At 43.5% G+C, this 19,574-nt stretch overlaps 6 protein-coding genes across 6 annotated transcripts; 5 read left to right on the forward strand and 1 right to left on the reverse strand.

Annotated features, from left to right (window-relative positions):
- Window positions 1–114: 114 nt before the first annotated feature.
- Window positions 115–1,898, forward strand: O0I10_009174 (uncharacterized protein; the record flags this gene model as incomplete). The annotated part of the gene is made up of 5 exons (XM_058489171.1): window positions 115–457; window positions 538–1,425; window positions 1,491–1,520; window positions 1,572–1,746; window positions 1,829–1,898. The coding sequence occupies 5 exons, from the start codon at window positions 115–117 to the stop codon at window positions 1,896–1,898; spliced, it is 1,506 nt and encodes a 501-aa protein (XP_058340052.1).
- Window positions 1,899–2,099: 201 nt separating this feature from the next.
- On the reverse strand, window positions 2,100–3,581 carry O0I10_009175 (uncharacterized protein; the record flags this gene model as incomplete). Its single annotated transcript, XM_058489172.1, has 8 exons — window positions 2,100–2,293; window positions 2,346–2,494; window positions 2,553–2,586; window positions 2,652–2,832; window positions 2,894–2,974; window positions 3,042–3,155; window positions 3,209–3,338; window positions 3,427–3,581. The coding sequence occupies 8 exons, from the start codon at window positions 3,579–3,581 to the stop codon at window positions 2,100–2,102; spliced, it is 1,038 nt and encodes a 345-aa protein (XP_058340053.1).
- A 961-nt stretch (window positions 3,582–4,542) lies between these two features.
- Window positions 4,543–6,498, forward strand: O0I10_009176 (uncharacterized protein; the record flags this gene model as incomplete). Its single annotated transcript, XM_058489173.1, has 7 exons — window positions 4,543–4,699; window positions 4,756–4,972; window positions 5,040–5,092; window positions 5,173–5,646; window positions 5,716–5,964; window positions 6,028–6,248; window positions 6,316–6,498. The coding sequence occupies 7 exons, from the start codon at window positions 4,543–4,545 to the stop codon at window positions 6,496–6,498; spliced, it is 1,554 nt and encodes a 517-aa protein (XP_058340054.1).
- Window positions 6,499–7,333: 835 nt separating this feature from the next.
- On the forward strand, window positions 7,334–10,847 carry O0I10_009177 (uncharacterized protein; the record flags this gene model as incomplete). Its single annotated transcript, XM_058489174.1, has 16 exons — window positions 7,334–7,373; window positions 7,443–7,501; window positions 7,580–7,684; window positions 7,738–7,815; window positions 7,884–7,937; window positions 8,004–8,150; window positions 8,209–8,285; window positions 8,359–8,434; window positions 8,488–8,637; window positions 8,703–8,813; window positions 8,867–9,574; window positions 9,630–9,701; window positions 9,764–9,835; window positions 9,887–10,460; window positions 10,516–10,760; window positions 10,824–10,847. The coding sequence occupies 16 exons, from the start codon at window positions 7,334–7,336 to the stop codon at window positions 10,845–10,847; spliced, it is 2,592 nt and encodes an 863-aa protein (XP_058340055.1).
- A 1,375-nt stretch (window positions 10,848–12,222) lies between these two features.
- On the forward strand, window positions 12,223–13,820 carry O0I10_009178 (uncharacterized protein; the record flags this gene model as incomplete). Its single annotated transcript, XM_058489175.1, has 5 exons — window positions 12,223–12,370; window positions 12,437–12,636; window positions 12,692–12,922; window positions 12,983–13,223; window positions 13,288–13,820. The coding sequence occupies 5 exons, from the start codon at window positions 12,223–12,225 to the stop codon at window positions 13,818–13,820; spliced, it is 1,353 nt and encodes a 450-aa protein (XP_058340056.1).
- Window positions 13,821–17,956: 4,136 nt separating this feature from the next.
- O0I10_009179 (uncharacterized protein) lies at window positions 17,957–18,969 on the forward strand (the record flags this gene model as incomplete). The annotated part of the gene is made up of 6 exons (XM_058489176.1): window positions 17,957–18,028; window positions 18,087–18,196; window positions 18,274–18,437; window positions 18,512–18,658; window positions 18,753–18,835; window positions 18,892–18,969. The coding sequence occupies 6 exons, from the start codon at window positions 17,957–17,959 to the stop codon at window positions 18,967–18,969; spliced, it is 654 nt and encodes a 217-aa protein (XP_058340057.1).
- Between the last annotated feature and the right edge of the window lie 605 nt (window positions 18,970–19,574).

Genomic DNA, 19,574 nt, shown 5'->3' on the forward strand with positions numbered 1-19,574 from the left:
GCTCTCATCCTTTGGTGGTGGTACCTTTCTCTCTTTTCTTTCACTCACAATACCTATCTTTATACCTTTTTCCTTTTTACCACTGCTCTTTCTTCACCTCTTCCAATTGGCGACATGTCTTTTCGCAATCGACCTCCCTCGTCCATGGCACAGCGACGATCGATGAAGGGCAAGATTGGTGGGTACCTGAAACGGACCACGATGGCTTCATTGGCAACACTGGCCGAGCAGTTTGGAAACATGCGACCCTATATTCGAGCGTCAGCAAGATCCAGCGCAAGTCGAGAGGCAACGTTTCCATTACCAAAAGAATCATCCACCACCACCAACACCAACGACAGATCCAGTATGAGTTGTACAACCATCACCACTCCCATTGATGAAGGATTCCATCAGACACAACAAAAAGTCGCAGCTATGGATTCATGGATAGTGTGTGATACAACAACAAAAACGAGTAAGGCATGAGCAGATTTCTTCTTCTCTCCTTTTTCTATATGCTCCCTTCTTTAACCAACAAGATGGTGATGTTGATAGAAATAGACCTCTTGAGCCGGATGCCCGTCGAGATACTACGATCCATCATCCAATGTTGCGATTACAAGACCGTATTGACATTGAGCCTGGTGTCTTGGCATTGGTATCATCTTTCAGTGGATAATGCGATATGGCGACAATTGTATTTGGGACACCCAGAATGGATTCCACAGCAACAAATCACCACGTCATCATCATCATCATCATCGTCGCCTTGGAAACGACATGATCCCAGTGTGGATTATCGACATGTATACAACCAACGATTTCAACTGGAACGACGATGGGTCACAGGGGATAAGCGGATGTTGACAATCCTTGGTCATGCTGACAGCATTTACTGCGTACAATTTGATGCACAAAAGATCGTTACCGGCAGCCGTGATCATACTATCAAATGCTGGGATATGCAAGGTCGTTGTGTACGCACATTGGTTGGTCATACTGCAAGCGTATTGTGCCTCCAATATGATACCCATTGCATGGTGTCTGGATCATCCGATCATTCGGTTCTTGTTTGGGACATGCATACTTTTCGCCCTATCCAACGCTTACTTGGTCATACTTCAGGTGTTCTTGATGTTGCATTGGATGATTCAATCATTGCGAGTTGTTCAAAAGATACCACCATTCGTCTTTGGAGTCGTCAAGAGACTCGCCATTTACGTACACTTCTTGGCCATCGTGGGCCGGTGAATGCTATTCAATTCCGTGGATCGCGCCTTGTTTCAGCTTCAGGTGATGCTGTCATCAAACTTTGGGATATGAACACTGGTCAATGTTTGCGGGACTTTGTGGGTCATACACGTGGACTTGCATGTATTCGATTCGATGGGAAACGTATCGTCAGTGGAAGCAATGATTTCAAAATCAAAGTATGGGACGCAGGTAAGTGTAACGACAACCTCTCTCTTGGTAGTACATATGACTTACATGTTTCAATACCAATATAGAAACGGGTCAATGCTTGCAAACTTTGACAGGTAAAAGAGTTTCATCCTACTATGGAGCATCACAACTCATTCTTGATGTAGGCCATACCGGATTAGTGCGTGCTTTGCATTTCGATCAAGATAGGGTTGTCAGCGGTAGTTACGACCAAAGCATCCGAGTTTGGGATATAAATACTGGAGCATTATTGCATCACTTTGAAGATTGTCATTCGAGCTGGGTGTTTGATGTCACTTTTGATAAAACCAAGATTATCAGGTACGTACATTTCTATCACTGACAGCATACACACACACACACACACACTCACGCATAGACCACTTTTTTATGTATCGTGTAGCACAAGCCAAGACCAAAAGATACTCATCATGGATTTTGCATACAATCTTGATACCCGCCACATTATTTGAGCATGTTTTTATATACCTCTTTGACTCCATACACATATATACACACATTGTCCTCCATCATCCTCCATCATTCGCATTCACATTAAAATGAACATCAATCAACATCAAGGGAAAGAAAATGCAAATCTGTTTACAAGTACAAACAAAGGGATTATGCAGAGGGAGGGAGGGATGGATGGGGATTAGAGGGATAATAGGTAATCAGTAATCTCCATTTGTCCAAACTTGTAATCGCTCATTAAAGTAGGTCTCGAGTCGGTTGGCACAACGCCCATAGTTGGTATGCTCGCCATTGTAGAGACGACAGTTGTCGAAAATCTTTTGAACGTCCGTGACAAATTCGTCCATGGTAATGTATTGATCCTTCTCCACATTCTCTTCGAGTTGAGTCAAGTCTACAAAAGCATGGTGAATATACGCAGGCTTACATGATAATGCCTTCCTTACCCATGGGCTCCTTAATAATATCGTAATAGTCGATGACTTCATCCGCATTGACGGCTTCAACAAACGGCCAAGCATGCGCGTGTGATCGTAGTTCGGATACTAAATGTCGCATTTGATTGTAATGGGGTGGATGTCGTGGTCGATTGGATCTTTATAACAAAAGTAAGTAAGCACCCATACGCATCCCATTTCTCTACATCCACTTACATCACATCCATCTCGGGGGTCCAACCAGATTCACCTATAAAAAACCAATCTCGTTAAAACTTGCTGCCACATGATGATCAAACTGCTTATTTTACTTACGCACGCCAGGTACATCTAGCGGATCAATACGCCGTTTTCCATCTTCACCCACCGGCATATCAATACCATCGTATATGACATAAGATGATGAATTCTCCTTGATCTTCTCTTGCACTGCCTTCTTTTGCATGGTCAACGTTTCCTTTACACGACAATATTCAACCTTGGGGACCATTGTGCACTATGAAAAGAACGATACATATATCATCCAAGGCCATTTTCTCATCCTCTATTAAACGTACCTGCATGATTGTTCCTCCTTCATAATCCTTGATGTATCCCACCCATTTCCTCCGATCCAACGTGATCTCTGTCGTAAATCCCTACAATGCAAAAAGGTGTGTTACCATCCACACATGAATCTCTCCCCCAATTCATTCCAATGCTTACTTGTTTCCTAAAGTATCCAATGGCATAATTGTCGGCGTATGTCAAAAAGTGCATCATGTTGGTGTTTTGCTTGATATAATCCTTGAGATGGTTCATCAAATAAGAACCGTAGCCCTAATATTCAATAGATGAGACCCATTTCCTCTCTTCTTGATTTCCTTCTGTACCTTGACTTGCTCTGTGGATGCAATAGCACAAAACACAATCTCTGCAAACTCCTGGCTCTCGAACGGCCTATAGCAGATCCCTCCAATAATCTTCTTCTCGTCACGTACTAACGCCATAGTCAAGTGTGCCCTAATGACAAAAAGTAGATCAGCTTTTGTATATACCTACTACTCCCACCTCCAACCGTCATTCTACAATAAAGAGGCACACACGTTACCTGTCATAAATAAGTCGGCCAATGTATTCTTTGGGCATTTTGGGTAGTTGCTTTTGAAAGATGTTCTTGAGATCGGTCAACAACTTCATGCTCTCTGGTCGACCATCGTTTTGAACGACCTTGGTCCTAATGTTGCTTGCTACTTCTTCTGGCATGGGTCGAGCTAGTGCGAACAAGGAATGGTGTAAAAGGAACGGTGGCAGCAGCAAGTAGAGGCGTGCGTGTGCGTGTGTGTATGTGTGTGTTGTGTGAAGGAGAAAAGAGAACGGCAAACCACAGCGTTTTACTACTACTACTCTAACACCTCTACTTGTGTGTATGTATGTTTGAGACAACGGCAGCTACTACCAGCAAAGGTTGACACATCCCCTTCCCTTCCAAGATTGCTTCAACAAAGGACATAGGGACCATGGCATGATAGCTGGAGTCTTCTTTAACATTGTGTATGTGTGATCCTCAAGGACAACATCGAGCGTAGGTGGCACGGACCAGATCTCAAGGCACACTTTTGAACTTGCTGTTTACAACGTTATACATACCCATTGGCATGGTGAAAAATAGCACACAAGTATAGCGAAGATGCATATAAATATGATCAAACTCCTTATAGTCATCAATAAAGAACAGTGCAAGATACGTGCATCTTGGAAAAGAAAAGATAATATACCAAACCATCATCATCTTCAATTAATTAAGAGAAGGTACAAAGCAGGTGCAAGCTGGCTATAGATGACCAATCGTAAATGCATCAAGCGAAAGATATACACTTTATTATTGTAACAGCGTTGCCATTGGCAACAAGGCACTCGTTGCTGGTGTCACATCACAACTACCACCATACAAAGGTGTTACATGGCAACGGTATTATTGTAACTATGATACGATGATGGACGTGTTGAACCTGGTAAGTAGGCTGTGTGTCATGAGAAGGTCACTCAATTGGAATGGACAAAGGCAGTTGGATCATGGGGCCAGGTGATGGATGGACTGTGCACGCGACTTGAAACATTGACCACCATGTAAACTCACATCTTGTGCTACAACATCTGTTTTCTTTATATTTACATTTCATTTCTTTCTCTCTCTCTTCCTCTTTCTTGTTTTCATCCACCTCTAATGGATCCTCGTACTTGGTCTCGTGATTATTGGAAGATTGCAGCTGCCACTGCTGCTACAGCAAGTGTGCTCCTTTATGCCATCAAGACTAGCAACAATGCCAAAAGACGACAAAAAGATAACATCCCTTCACCCCCAGGCTGGTTGCCGTTCTTTGGTAAGTGTCTTTTTATTCACAATGTATGAATGAGATAGCTAATGGGTATGGTATAGGTCACATTCTATCCATCAACACCGAAATGCCGGCATACACATTCAAGCAATGGCACGTAGATCACGGTCCTGTCTTGAGAGTCAACTTGGGTGCACAAGAATGGGTCATGGTGAGCGATACCGATATCCTTCATGAGCTCTTGGTGCATAATGGTGCGGCGTCTTCAAGTAGACCCTTTGTCAACTATTCTTCAGGACATTATGCTCTCAACAAAAAGTAAGCAGTCGTGTGTGAATGCATATCCATAGTGTCATTTTGCTAATAAGGATCCGATTTTTATTAGAGGCATCGTTCTTTCAGACGCCAACAAGAAATGGAAAAGCTTAAGATCTGCTGGTAAGCATGGATGATGACAACAACAACAAGGAATATGAATGAATGAGTGGTCTCATTGTTACATGTATGTATGCATGCAGCCCTTACTATCTTGTCCCCCAAAATGGTGAATGAATACAGCAACGTGCATCTTTCTGAGGCCGACATGTTGGTGGATGAATTGATCAAGATTGGTGGCGAACCTCAAGGCATTTATCCCGAGAAGCTGCTGAAAAAGACATCTCTCAACTATGTGCTGGATACTTGTTTTGGCATGCGTGTCCCATCAACAGAGGATCCCTATTTCAAGGCAATCAACACATTCATCGATGAAGGTCTCGTTCTCGGTGGTCCTCACAACGACCTGGGCGCCATCTTCCCTGCTTTATCATTTGTGGATAAGTTGCTTGGACGTGACAATATGTTTCGGACATTCATCAGAGAGAAGCGTGATCCATTATTCAATCCCATGATCAAGCAAGCCGCTTCAGGAGACCGTGATTGTTTAATCAAACGACTTGTTGACAACAAGGAAGAATATGGCCTTGATGATGATGATATTCTTGTGGCTGCTTGTATGTATTTTCTCGGGGTGGGCGGGGGGGGAGGAGAGCAATAAGCACCTTTACTTATTCATCCCTTAGCTGACCTAATTACTGGAGGCACCGATACCACTGCCATCACACTTTCATGGATCATTGCCATTCTTGTGAACCATCCTGATGCTTGCAAGCGTATTGCGCGGGAGGTGGACGACTTCATCAGTGAACATAAACGATACCCGGTGTTTTCGGAACGATCTCATTTCCCTTTCCTCAATGCCGTTCAAAAAGAAAGCATGCGTTATCGATCCATTGGCCATTTTGTGTTCTTCCACGTGCTTGACAAAGATAGTAAGCGATCGATGTTTGCTTGAAGAGAGACATTGAGATGATTAACATGGCCTCATATTATAGTTCAGACCCATGGTTATCTTTTCCCCAAAGGTTCATGGATCTATCCTTCAACATACACCATCCACACCAACTCTGATATTTATCCTGATGCCGACAAGTTTGTGCCTGAGCGATTTCTGGAAGACAAAAAGACAATGGCCGCTGCTACCAATAGCAAACCTGGAGAACGTGATCATTATACATTTGGCTTTGGTCGACGCGTATGTCCTGGTATTCATTTGGCAAGTATACAAACAATCCTTTCATCATGTCTATGTTTCATTGTACTCATACATGTGGTTGTTTTAGGCTGAGGTCGAAATGTTTAATGTCTTGGTGCGTATTTTCGCTCGATGCACATTAGAGCCAGCAAAAGATGCTCAAGGAAAGCCAATGCTACCGGATCTGGATGCTCCACGCGATGGCGGCATTACTGTACTCCCACCCCTTTATCAAGTACGCTTTATCCCTCGAGTAGATGCTCTCATTTAGACTACCCTTTCCTTTAGTTGTTGTTATATACTTGATCCTATAATATAATGCTACGTTTCTATACAGCTGCTTTGATGTAAATTGGTGGCTCACTTATTGGGCAACTTTGCCGAGAAGCTATTATTTGTACCGGCAATTTTAGTCACTGAGCTCTTACCTTTATAGTCAAAGCGTTGATGAGATTGAAAGAATCGACCACTATCGTCGATCGATAGTAACAATGGCCAACCAAACCCCTTGGTGACGTTCCTCATTTGGATAACAACGACTTGTCCACGTGAATAATGAACATCGTCGGTGTCAAATAACTTTGGACCCTTGTTTTGAGTGGCAACAACCCAATGAGCTATCAATGTTTCTTTATGTCAATTTATAAATGGACTCAAGGTGGCGTTCTTATGGGGGGTTGTTGTTCATGATTTCAAAAAAGATCAGGTGTCATGTGATGTCAAGCTCATTGTATGCAAGGACAACCACCATCCAACGGTAACAATGAGTCAAATGTGTTTCGGGCAGATTATGCAAATCCCGCACGCGGATCCAGACGATAAAGGTAACCAAAAGTGATTCATCCAACAACAAGCCTTTCCAAACAGAGATGCGTAACCGATCTTTACTCGATCATGTTTGTGAAGGAAGCATAGATGACGTTGTACATGCGTGACCGCACGAGTCGCAGCAGCAACAGCAGCAGCAGCAATAAGAGTGTGAATGAAAGGTGTGTGAAGCTGCTCTTTGTATCGAGCGGGCCCCAAGTTCTTTGAACCTTTTTATTTCTTCTTCTCTTTTCCTCTTTACACATTGTCTATTTTTTACTCCTCCGCATACTCTTGTCATGGATAGTGCCAATCTCTTAGCCCATTCTCTTTCTCCTGGTAAGCCATTCAAGCATAGCATCGATCCTGCCGATCCACTTGACACTTGTTGACAAAATGTCGTCATAGATCGCACCCTTCGCGAAGAAGCTACTCAGCAATTAGAACGTTTCGCGCAAGAGAACTATGTAAGCTGAACCACTTGGCTTTCCAAGCAACGATAGATCAGTGTAGCTCATGTGTGTCTATGTGGTGGTATCCTTTAGGCGTCCTATGCAAATGTATTGATTCAGCAGCTTACAAACACCGATGGAGATCCTGCTATTCGCATGGCTGCAGGTCTAGCGATCAAAAACAGTTTATCTGCAAAGGTAAATGAAGGAGGATAAGAGTGGATCGATGATCTTAACACTATGTTGTAAAGGAATACGCACGTAAAGAGGAGCAAGCAAAAAGATGGTTGGCATTGGATGAGAACTCAAGAGCTCAAATCAAGCAAGGGGTAAGAAACGTTTGACATTATGGATGGATGAAGCATGAATCATGTATTCATTGATTGAGTATCTCTAGGCCCTTTTATCACTAACTGCAACAACAAAACAAGTCGGGAGGATTGCAGGACAGGTGATCATATGATCCCTTCATCTTAGTACAGGGCACAATGACTGATGGATGATTCGCTCATTGTAGGTGATAGCAGCGATTGCCGAGATTGAACTTCCGATGGGACAATGGCCCGACCTTATTCGCCTCTTGTTGGACAATGTTACTGGTACCGATAACGCGGATCTCAAGACGTCCACCTTGGAAGCTATTGGTTATGTCTGTGAAGCTACGGTAAGCTTGTGGTCAATGATAAGGCTCTTGTATTTATGATCATTGACATGTATTTTAGAACCCCATTGTTCTCGCGGCTCAATCAAATGAAATCTTGACTGCTGTTGTCCAAGGTGCTCGCAAGGAGGAACAAAAGTAAATCAAAATCAAAAAAAGGAGAAGAGGGATGGTTATCTAGATTGCTAACATCATCTTTGTGTCAATGTAGCTCAGAAGTTAGACTCGCAGCTCTTCGTGCCTTGATCAATTCTCTCGAATTTGTGAGAAGCAATTTCGAACGTGAGGTAGGATGATATCTACTTGGGAAAATGGCGGCATTCTTATCTTTCGGTGATAGGGGGAAAGGAACTTTATCATGCAAGTAGTCTGTGAGGCCACCCAAAGCGAATCAGAAGAAGTTACAGAAGCAGCGTTTGAATGCCTTGTTCGAATCATGCAACTCTACTACGACAAGATGCAGTTTTACATGGAGAAGGCGTTGTTTGGGGTAAGGTTATATGGAGTATACATTTGAAGGACAACATACTGATAGTAGTTACAACCTTATTTTAGCTCACTGTTGCTGGTATGAATCATTCAGAGGAGAAGGTTGCTCTTCAGGCTATCGAGTTCTGGTCTACAGTATGCGAGGAAGAAATTGGTTTAAAGGAGGCGGCACTTGAGGTATGTAAATGTGGTGATGGAGAGATATCCATGACTAAAGTTGAATCCTCTAGGCTGTTGAATTTGGTTTGACTCCCGAGCGCAACTTGTACAATTTCGCTGAAGCTGCCATGAACGATGTACTTCCGGTGTTACTGTGGCTATTGACCAAGCAAGAGGAGGATGCCGATGAGGATGAGTGGAACGTATCCATGGCTGCTGCAACATGCCTTACATTATACGCTCAGTGTGTACGCAACGCCATCATTGGACCCATTGTGCCATTTGTGGAGAGCAATATACAAAATACCGATTGGCATTATCGTGAAGCAGCTGTGATGGCGTTTGGATCGATTCTTGATGGCCCTGATGTAGCAGTCATTATGCCGCTTGTCGACCATGCACTACCAACACTCATTGGCATGATGACCGATCCTATGGTACAAGTCAAGGATACCGTTGCTTGGACGTTGGGAAGGGTCTGTGAAATATTGATTGGTTGCATCAAGCCTGAGATACATCTTCGTGAATTGATTTCGGCACTTGTACTTGGTCTGCAAGATAATCCTCGTATCGTTGGAAATTGTTGCTGGGCATTGATGAATCTGGCAGAGCAAACCGGACCGGCAATCGGCAACGATACGCCTACGTCTCCTCTCTCCATGTACTTTGAAGACACTACCAAGGCTCTCTTACAATTTACGGAGCACGCGACAAATGAAGCCAATGGTAGAACATCAGCCTATGAAGCCACATCGTCCCTCGTCATGTTCTCAGCTAATGTAAGTGATTCAAACCCTGTTTGTCTTACGAGCGATGATTAATCTCTGTAAAAAGGATTGTATCTCCATTGTTGAACAAATTGCGCTCACTATCCTCGATCGATTGGAAGCATCCATTGCTATGGAGGTATGATGCTGTATACAATCATTCGACCTGTTGCATGCATATTGATAATAACGTTATCATAGAATGAACTTGTTGGTGCGGATCAACGTATAGAACACAATGAATTACAATCGAATCTTCTTGGTCTCCTTACAGTGAGTATGACAAACCAATCAAGCGGCACATGTTAATTGGATCTTTTGTAGAATTGCATACGCCGTTTATCAAAGAACATCATGTCGATATCGGATCGCATCATGACAGCTCTTTTGCAACTTCTGAGCAACGCATCGAAGCAATCGACGACAGCTGAGGATGCACTTTTGGCTGTGGGTGCCATGATCAACGCCTTGGAGAATGACTTTGTACGATACGCAGAACCTTTTATGCCAACTTTATACACAGCCCTCCAAAATACGGCCGAATACCAACTTTGCTCCATTGCTGTTGGCCTTGTTGGCGACCTATCCCGAGCACTAGGTGAAGTCATCACGCCATATTGCAACACATTTATGCAGCTACTTGTTGCCGATCTACAGAGCCCAACACTACATCGCGCCGTCAAACCCAATATTCTATCATGTTTTGGCGACATGGCTCTAGCCACCAATGACAAGTTTGAACCCTACCTTGACGTGGTCATGGTTGTTCTCCAACAAGCTGGCAGTATGCGTTCTGCAAAGGACAACTATGAAATGATTGATTATGTCAACACTTTACACGAAGGCGTGATTGAAGCCTATGTCGGCATTGTTCAAGGATTTAATGGTACACAAAAAGGTACGGGTTTTCTTTATTCGATGCACCTGTCATGAGACTTACACGTATAACTTAGTGGGAAATCTTCTCCAATTCATGCCAAGCATATTCCAACTACTTCATGATGATGCACAAGATATCCATCGTTCGGATGACCTTACGAGAGCCATGGTTGGTTTGATAGGCGATCTTGCAGACACCTTTGGTCCCCAGCTGAAGCAACTGTTACAAACGGATTGGGTTATGCATTTGATTCGAGAGGCCAAGACCGATCGCCATTATGGGATAACAACCAGAGAAACCGCACGTTGGGCCAAAGAGGTATGTGTGATAATCAAATCGTGTTTTGACATCATTTCAACTTACACTATGATTTATACAAAGATGGTCAAACGAGCAATCCAGTAGGTCGCCTTTTCACATAGCTCTCTTCACAACATGTAATATACTTGAATTCCCCTGTTTACTTACCCTTCTTCTTCACCTGCCCATATCCCTACCCTTCAATACTCCAACCCACCCATACAGAGCACTCTCCCACCATTCACCCGCTTTTCCATAACACAATAATCCTGCATCCATTGTCATTTCCCCCTTGATTCCCTTCCGAATGAAACTCATATACACGTCCATTATATTATACATTGTTAAACAATGATGATTTTATTGCATGGAGAACACGCTGAAGAGAACATCGATAGACTTGAAAAAATGACCCGACGTGGTGAGCACTGGAAATCGTTGAACAGTCTTGAACATGCGATGGCCATCAAACGTGTGAGTGTTGTTGTCAACGGAGCGATACGCTTATTTGGATCTGGCTCTCATCTTTTTTCTCTTGGCCTTGAGACGTCTTTGTCTTTTCTTTCTCCATTTACCTCTCACTGTTAAATCAAAAGAGGTGAATTAGTATGCGATGAAAATAAATGATGGAATGGATGAATGGATGAATGGATGGGCATGTGGATGGATGAATGAGTGGATGGATGGATGGGTATATCAAAGGATGGATGGGGTGGTGGTATGGATGAATTGGTAGGCTGACTTACTCTTGAAATTAGACGATTAGAGAAGGGAGGAACAGCGAGGATCACAGGTGTGAGCTGGTTTTAAGTTGGCTTACGAGCTCAGACATGGTCACACTTTTTTTACACATATACACGCATCTGAGCTTGTCTCATGACCCGCTCTATTATAAACGTGCGGGTGCATTTTTCGCGTAAAGCCATACGGCATGCTTATAGGACAATGGTATTCACTAGTGTCGTATTGCTGGCATTAGCATGAAAAGTCTTTTTTGTTTGCCTATGGACTGTCTTCTTTGAAAAAAGCAATCCCAAGACGTCACCGACTCCTTCCGATCCACTTGTATGCAAATGACCACAAGGCATTTTTTCATTACACTGATCCAACCTCGCTCTCTCACACGCATAAGAGTATTCTCACATGAACGTATACAAGCATAGGCATGTGACCATATTAAACATGTACAGTGGCGATAGCAACATGGGATCATTGTGATGATGCAGCGGCGGCTCTTGTCATTGAAAAGATGTTTTCATCTCTCTTTTCAAGATGAGCGTGGCATTCGAGCAATCCTATTTGTCAATCTGCTTGAGGCGCGCATCTATACCAAACTACCTCGTGGTGCAACGTTGCACGTAAGCCACCCAATCCAAAGTCGTTTTCTGGTTCTGCGGTGTATCACTTTAATCCTCGAACCGAAAAAAGAAAAACCTTCTCTTCTCTTTCGTTTACACCTCTTGTTCTTTTTCTTTATCCAATGACCCGTTTGCATCGAGTAGCAGCAGCTGGCATTGCTTGCTTGGCATTTGCGGGTATTCATGTCACCGCACAAAATCTCAAAGACGGTCAATGCGTGACCAACTTTGATGCCAATACCGACTATTTCCCCGAAAAGCTCAACACTCGTAAGTATAACAAAACCCCTGGACGCATTGTACAAACATACAAACATATGTGATTTGTTTAAATAGGCGAGGAGGATGAAGCCAAATACTTTGCCATTGAATACCACAACAACTACAAGGTCATTACTGATCACCGTAACGAGAAGCAGTACTACTTGGTACAATGTGGCACGACAGCACCATCGGTTCCCCAGGGTACAGCCGTATACAATGTTCCCTTGACCAGTGTTGCTGCTCTCGAAACAACCGTTGTCCCTTATCTTGAGGTAGGCACACAATGATGGCTCGTATCAAGCAAAGGCTGACATAGAGGTTTTTCAGGTCTTGGGTGTTGCCGAATCCATCCACCTTGTTGCCGATGCTTCAAGCGTTACATCAAGCTGCTTCCAAAAGTACCGACAAGAGTCATCCAACGTGACCGAAATGTCGACTACCAACGTTACCCTTGCCAACGAACAAGCCAATGCTGTGCAAATTCAATTTGGTACCAGCTACTACACCACCGATGAAACCGTAGCTACCGCCCAATCGTATGAACCTGATATCCTTGGTGTAAGTGAGCAGCATTTAATGGGAGATGATGGATCAACCTAATACGTTGCTATGTTTTAGCGTGCTGCATGGATCGGTTACTATGCAGCTTTCTTCAACCTTGAATCCTTGGCCAACGATATTATTGCCAACATCACCACCAACTACAACAACTTGAAGGAAGCATCGAGCCACTATAGCGATGATGAAAAGCCATTGGTTGCATGGACCATGTATGATGCTCCCAGCCAATACAATGGCAACAAGGCTAGCTGGAACGTGAGCACCGCTAGCTACAAGGCCCAATTGACCGAGGATGCTGGTAAGTAAAAGACGTCAAGGGCTCTCTCTCAGTATTGGGATTCCTTATTGATATGCATTGTTAGGTGCACGCATGCTCAACAGCAGCCAATTGCAATTTTTTGATAATGCCGAATTCTTGAAAGCCATCACCGATGTGGATGTGGTTATTGATGAGACGTACGTGGCTACTACCATGGATGATTTGTTGAAGGCCTATGGTATCAAGGATGATGGAACCTACAAGTTTGTGACCAACAAGGCTGTTTACCGTGAGGATGGTATCATGACTCCTTCTGGTGGTTATGATTGGTTCTCTGGTGCCGTTGTCTTTGGTGATGCTCTTTTGGCAGATGTTATCAATGCCGTCAACCCATCAGCACCCACGTCCGATTTCAAGCGCTATTGGTTGCGTAACGTGGCCTTGAATGAATCCGTCTATTATACTGATCCCAAGAACTGCACTTGGGATGAAACTGCTCCTAGACCCAACCCTGCTATTACTTATACTGGTGATGCATTCACCATGGAGGGTGCTGCTTCGAGCTCCTTTGTCGTCGGCGGCTGGTCCACCACGCTTGTTGCTCTCTTGACAACCGCATACGCTTTCCTTGCTTAATCTCTTATAATATAATCCCTTTTTTGTAATACAATTGCATCTATTCTTTCTTGTAATCCATAAGCTAGCGGCCTAGGTTGCTCGCTTTTCTCGTAAACTCGTGATTTATTTATGACTACGTATGGAGTAATGAGTTTACACGTTTACACAGCCACGTTAAGATCTCCTTTTCTCCTTCATCTATGTTTACATTGCGAGACTACCTCTATTGTAACATGAGCTGCATGCATAAAGTATCATACATTGACCCTTCCAGTCATGCAAAATCAATTGTTACACAAACACGACATTCTACATCTTTGGATCTATCAGGGTCGAGCTACTCGACAATGAGCAAAGACCTCTTTTCATATAGCATCACGCTTACAGCATAGGTAAAACATAAAGGTGCCTGTATCTCCAAACTTTACAATGAAACGTGGGGTTTTTATTAGAGCAATGTGCTCGTCGGGGTCAAAGGAATCTTGTGTTAAAGTATGAAGTTCATCGTGGGCAATCCCAGATTTCGCAATGTCGCTACCAGCCAAACTGGATCCGGGGGTCGACCTCTTCGACGACGACCAAAAAAATATTTTTTGGGCTAGTTGCGACATTGAACGTGAAACTTTCACACAAGGTGCTGTTGGCCAAGCCGAGCCCATTGCGCTAATAAAAACCCCACGTTTCATTGTAAAGTTTGGAGATACAGGCACCTTTATGTTTGTAAGTGTGATGCTATAAGAAGAGTGGTCTTTGTTCATTGTCAAGTAGGTGGACCCTGGCAGAGCAAAAGATGCAGAGGGTCGTGTTGTGTAACACAGCTACGTTTGCATGAATGAAAGGGTCAATGTATAATTACTTTATAGATCATCTAGGAACAGGCATGTATTGCTAGCTAACGGCCACTTTTATCCAGTCAACATTGTTGCGAGATCCACTGCATGGGAACGATGCCCTGCTCTAGACATTCATTTCCATGATTAAAGTAGGTTGATCCGAGCTGATTTGGCTGAGCTGTAGTCAAAGAGAGATTACATCACTCTGGACATAAAGCACGCTCGATGTAGCTCAACCGATGTAATCTTGTGTGAGCGTAACTCAACCAAATCAGCTCGGATCAACCTACTTTAATCATGGAAATGAATGTCTAGAGCAGGAGCATCGTCCACCTACGATAGAATGCACAAAAGTTGGGAATGCACAAAAGTGGCTATTAGCTGCCAATGTATGACATAAAAGTGAGGTCGGGGTCAAAGGAATCTTGTGTTAAAGTATGAAGTTCATCGTGGGCAATCCCAGATTTCGCAATGTCGCTACCAGCCAAACTGGATCCGGGGGTCGACCTCTTCGACGACGACCAAAAATATTTTTTGGGCTAGTTGCGACATTGAACGTGAAACTTTCACACAAGGTGCTGTTGGCCAAGCCGAGCCCATTGCGCTAATAAAAACCCCACGTTTCATTGTAAAGTTTGGAGATACAGGCACCTTTATGTTTGTAAGTGTGATGCTATAAGAAGAGTGGTCTTTGTTCATTGTCAAGTAGGTGGACCCTGGCAGAGCAAAAGATGCAGAGGGTCGTGTTGTGTAACACATGCGATTTGCATGAATGAAAGGGTCAATGTATGATACTTTATAGATCATCTAGGAACAGGCATGTATTGCTAGCTAACGGCCACTTTTATCCAGTCAACATTGTTGCGAGATCCACTGCATGGGAACGATGCCCTGCTCTGAACATTCATTTCCATGATTAAAGTAGGTTGATCCGAGCTGATTTGGCTGAGCTGTAGTCAAGAGAGATTACATCACTCTGGACATAAAGCACGCTCGATGTAGGCTCAACCGATGTAATCTTGTGTGAGCGTAACTCAACCAAATCAGCTCGGATCAACTTGCTAGTATGGAAAATGAATGTCTAAACTGGAGCATCGTCCACCTACGATAGAATGCACAAAAGTTGGGAATGCACAAAAGTGGCTATTAGCTGCCAATGTATGACATAAAAGTGAGGGTTGCGTACCTTTCATGCATTGTCCCTGAAGTCCTGACTTTTTAGCTGAGTTACCCAAAGAGGTCCTTCTGCATCTTTGGCTCTCCAGGGTCTAGCTACTTGACAATGAACAAAGACCACTTTTCATATAGCATCACGCTTACAAACATAAAGGTGGCTGTATCTCCGAACTTTACAATGAAGCGTGGGGTTTTTATTAGAGCAATGGGCTCAGCTTGGCCAACTGCACCTTGGGTGCCAGTTTCACGATCAAGCTTGCCAATCCCAGATTTCGCAATGTTGCTACCAGCCAAACTGGATCCAGGGGTCAACCTCTTCGACGACGACGGCCCAAAAATATTTTTTGGGCTGTTTGCGACATTGAACGTGAAACTTTCACACAAGGTGCTGTTGGCCAAGCCGAGCCCATTGCTCTAATAAAAACCCCACGTTTCATTGTAAAATCTTGAGATATGGGCGTCTTTATGTTGTGTGCGTGATGCTATATGATAAGGGATAGTTGTTCATTGTCAAGTAGTATGACTATAATACGGCCGAAGATGCAGAGGGGCGTGTTTGTGTAACTCAGCAGCTTTGCATGAATGGAAGGGGCAATGCATGATACTACACGCTGCTTAATACAGTTTATAGATTGGCAGCTGATAGCCTGTTCCTGGTATTTGCCATTGTTTCCCAACCCAATGCATGTGAACGATTGTGCTGCTCCAGCACATCATGCCCATCCTTCAACTTTCTTGATCCGAGAGGATTTGGTTGAGTTACGCTCAAACACAGAAGTATCATCCAATTTCACAAAAATTATTTCGCAATGTTAGTTGTCAACTGCCAGCTAGCAGCCCATTCCTCCCATTCACCTTTGTTGTCCAATTCAATGCATACGAACGATTGTCTTGCTCCAGCCCATCATGCCCATTATTCAACTTTCTTGATCCAAGAGGATTTGACTGAAAAACGCCCAAACAAAGAAGTATCATTCAACTTGAGAACAATCTGATTAATTCCCAGTTCTTCCACTCCCACCTTCTTGCCTCTTTCTCTCAATCTCAACTGTTGGCCCATTCATGCACGATTGCCACCTGCGAACGATTGTCCTGCTTCAACCCATCATGTCAATCCTACAATTGCCTTGATCCGATTGTCTTTGACTGAATGGCAAGTCCATGGCGTGTACACAGCCTTCTTGTCGCTCATCTAGAACACACGAGTCTCTTGATACAACACACACTCTTTCACGCTCCTCAATCGCGACCATTCGTAATAGCATTCATTCCAGCAGTTGCTATTAGCAAGGGCCTTTACTCCATTGTCTCAAACAGCTTTCTTTACTTGCAGCAACTTGCCTTACAGCCTTTGTCACGTGGATAGCAGATAGCTATTGTATAGAAGCAGCTTTATTTACGCGTAGCAACTTGCTTCAATATATACAACTTCTTGTGGATATGGATATGGATATGGATATTGGTTTGGTGTATGGGATGGAGGGAGTTGAGTATATACAACGCGTGGAAAAGAGTGGATCCATTGTCAACTTGTGCATTATACTTGCTGCTCTGATCCTGAACGATTGGTGCATCCAATTATCGTACTTGACGCTATTCATGGTAGCTACTATCATCACCCTTTACGCAACCTGCCAACCATGTACATCCATCATCATTCAACACCAACAAGCCGTTCATACAATTCGTCAACGCGTATCAAGTCCCGCCTCACAACCATCACTTCATCTTTGCACAATTCACGCCCAAAGGAGAGGAACAATCTTGTGTCCGTTCTATCTCTTGTGAATGATGTTGGATCAAAGGATTGCTTTAGCGAATATGGGATTGCATTGGCCAAGCATGTCTATGATCCTAGATGATCTTCATGAGTTGGACTTTATCGAGTGTGGAGAGTTGAAGCATTGTGTTATAGAAAGGTTTATGCAGGATTGTAAAGGTGTACGCGCTTATGAATGCTGTGATAATGGAACAAAGAGAGGAAGGGAAAGGGTCTGATTGAGGGAGGAAAAAGTGTTGATGGAGGATGTGAGATGTGCTGTGCGGAGCCGATTTGCCACAAATACGATAGGATGTCCCTGGATGGGTGCACTTTCTTTTCTACACATACACACACACACACATACACACACACACATACCCACCATGGTCAAGTCGACTATTATTGCCCGTGTATCCGATGGCCTTCCATTAGCTGCCAGCATGGACGATGAACAGGTGAGAGAAACACGGACCTCAATGCAAAGTCATCAGCCTTACATGCGCACTCTTGCAGGTAGAAACCGAGTTGGCCGAATACAAAGCCCAAGCCAAGACTATCTTCAAACGTCTCAATGCTCATTCCGAACCGAGATGTTCGATCGAATCGGGTGCCTACGTGTTTCAGTACGAAGGAAAAACAAAAGGATTCGATACGGCTATGATACTCACCTCAACGCGCGCTCTTCCTTGATCTATTCTAGCTATATCATTGAAGGCAACGCTTGTTATCTCTGCATCTGTGACAAGTCTTATCCTCGCAAGTTGGCATTCAGCTATCTGGAAGAATTGGTTAAGGAATTCAATATGAGCTATGGCAGTGAAGTTGACAAGCCAGGTTTGCGACCTTATGCATTTGTCAAGTTTGGTATGTTGTGCCTTGTTGCGTGGAAGGATACGGCTTTGCAAAGGATGGGAACTAAGCATGTCGCGTTGTTGTAGATACTTTCATGCAAAAGACAAAGCGCATCTATCAAGATACCAGAACACAAAACAACCTTACAAAGTTGAATGAGGACTTGCAGGATGTGACACGTATCATGACCAAGAACATGGAGGATTTGTTATGGCGTGGTGACAGCTTAGACCGTAAGTGATGGGTTCAGGAGATGCAGTGGGAAGGTGATGTTGCATTTTATATATCGATAAATGGTTGATGGATGTATGTGATGGAACGGAATAGGGATGAGTCAATATTCTGGTGAGCTCAAGGATAGTGCAAAAATGTTCAAAGACAAAGCACGCCATTTGAATCTGCAAGCATTGGTAAGTGGCCTATTGTTGCGTGATAAAAGGAAGATAGCTTATTGGGTGTCTTGTAGTATCGAAAATATGGTCCACCTGCTATCATTGTCTCTGTGATCCTAGGTGTGTTGATGCTTAGGTATTACGTCTTTTAGATACGGGATGAAATAAAGACCTATATTATGCTAGATCACATCATGTTGCAAATAGACGTTAATGTCGCTTATACTTGCAGGATAATGAGAGCCATGATTAGTTTTGGTGTCGATGATTAACTTTGTCTCAAAGAGATGGGTCGCGTGAATGCTTTTTTTGGGGTAGGAGGGAAACCTGTGAGACAGACTTGTACATACACCACCATAGTCAAAGTTGATATGTTTGTTTATTGCACTTTGGTTGTATCGGGGTTGTACTACATGTTTGGATGATTGTACCAGCTTGTGATTAAAGACACTACGACAACAATATGCTGGTCTCATATAAAGAGGCATTATCGTCAGGATGGGGTATCGTAGATATTAGCACGGCATGAACGACTGTTATGGTAAAAGTGGGGGGCTAATGGGGAAGGGATCAGAAACAATGAAAATGAGCAGCTGAAACTGGCGATTGTCGGTGACAATAGAAAGAACCATTCATGCGGCTCAATTTACCCCCGCATACACACCACCATCTTTTTTTCCCAAGCAAGGCAATCCTTTTGCACAGTGTCACCTGCAAATCGAAGCTCGGCTCAACACTCTTACATACAACAAAAAGA

This window comes from Lichtheimia ornata (genome assembly GCF_029851405.1).
Source record: "Lichtheimia ornata isolate CBS 291.66 chromosome Unknown scaffold00052, whole genome shotgun sequence".
Classification (NCBI taxonomy): domain Eukaryota; kingdom Fungi; phylum Mucoromycota; class Mucoromycetes; order Mucorales; family Lichtheimiaceae; genus Lichtheimia; species Lichtheimia ornata.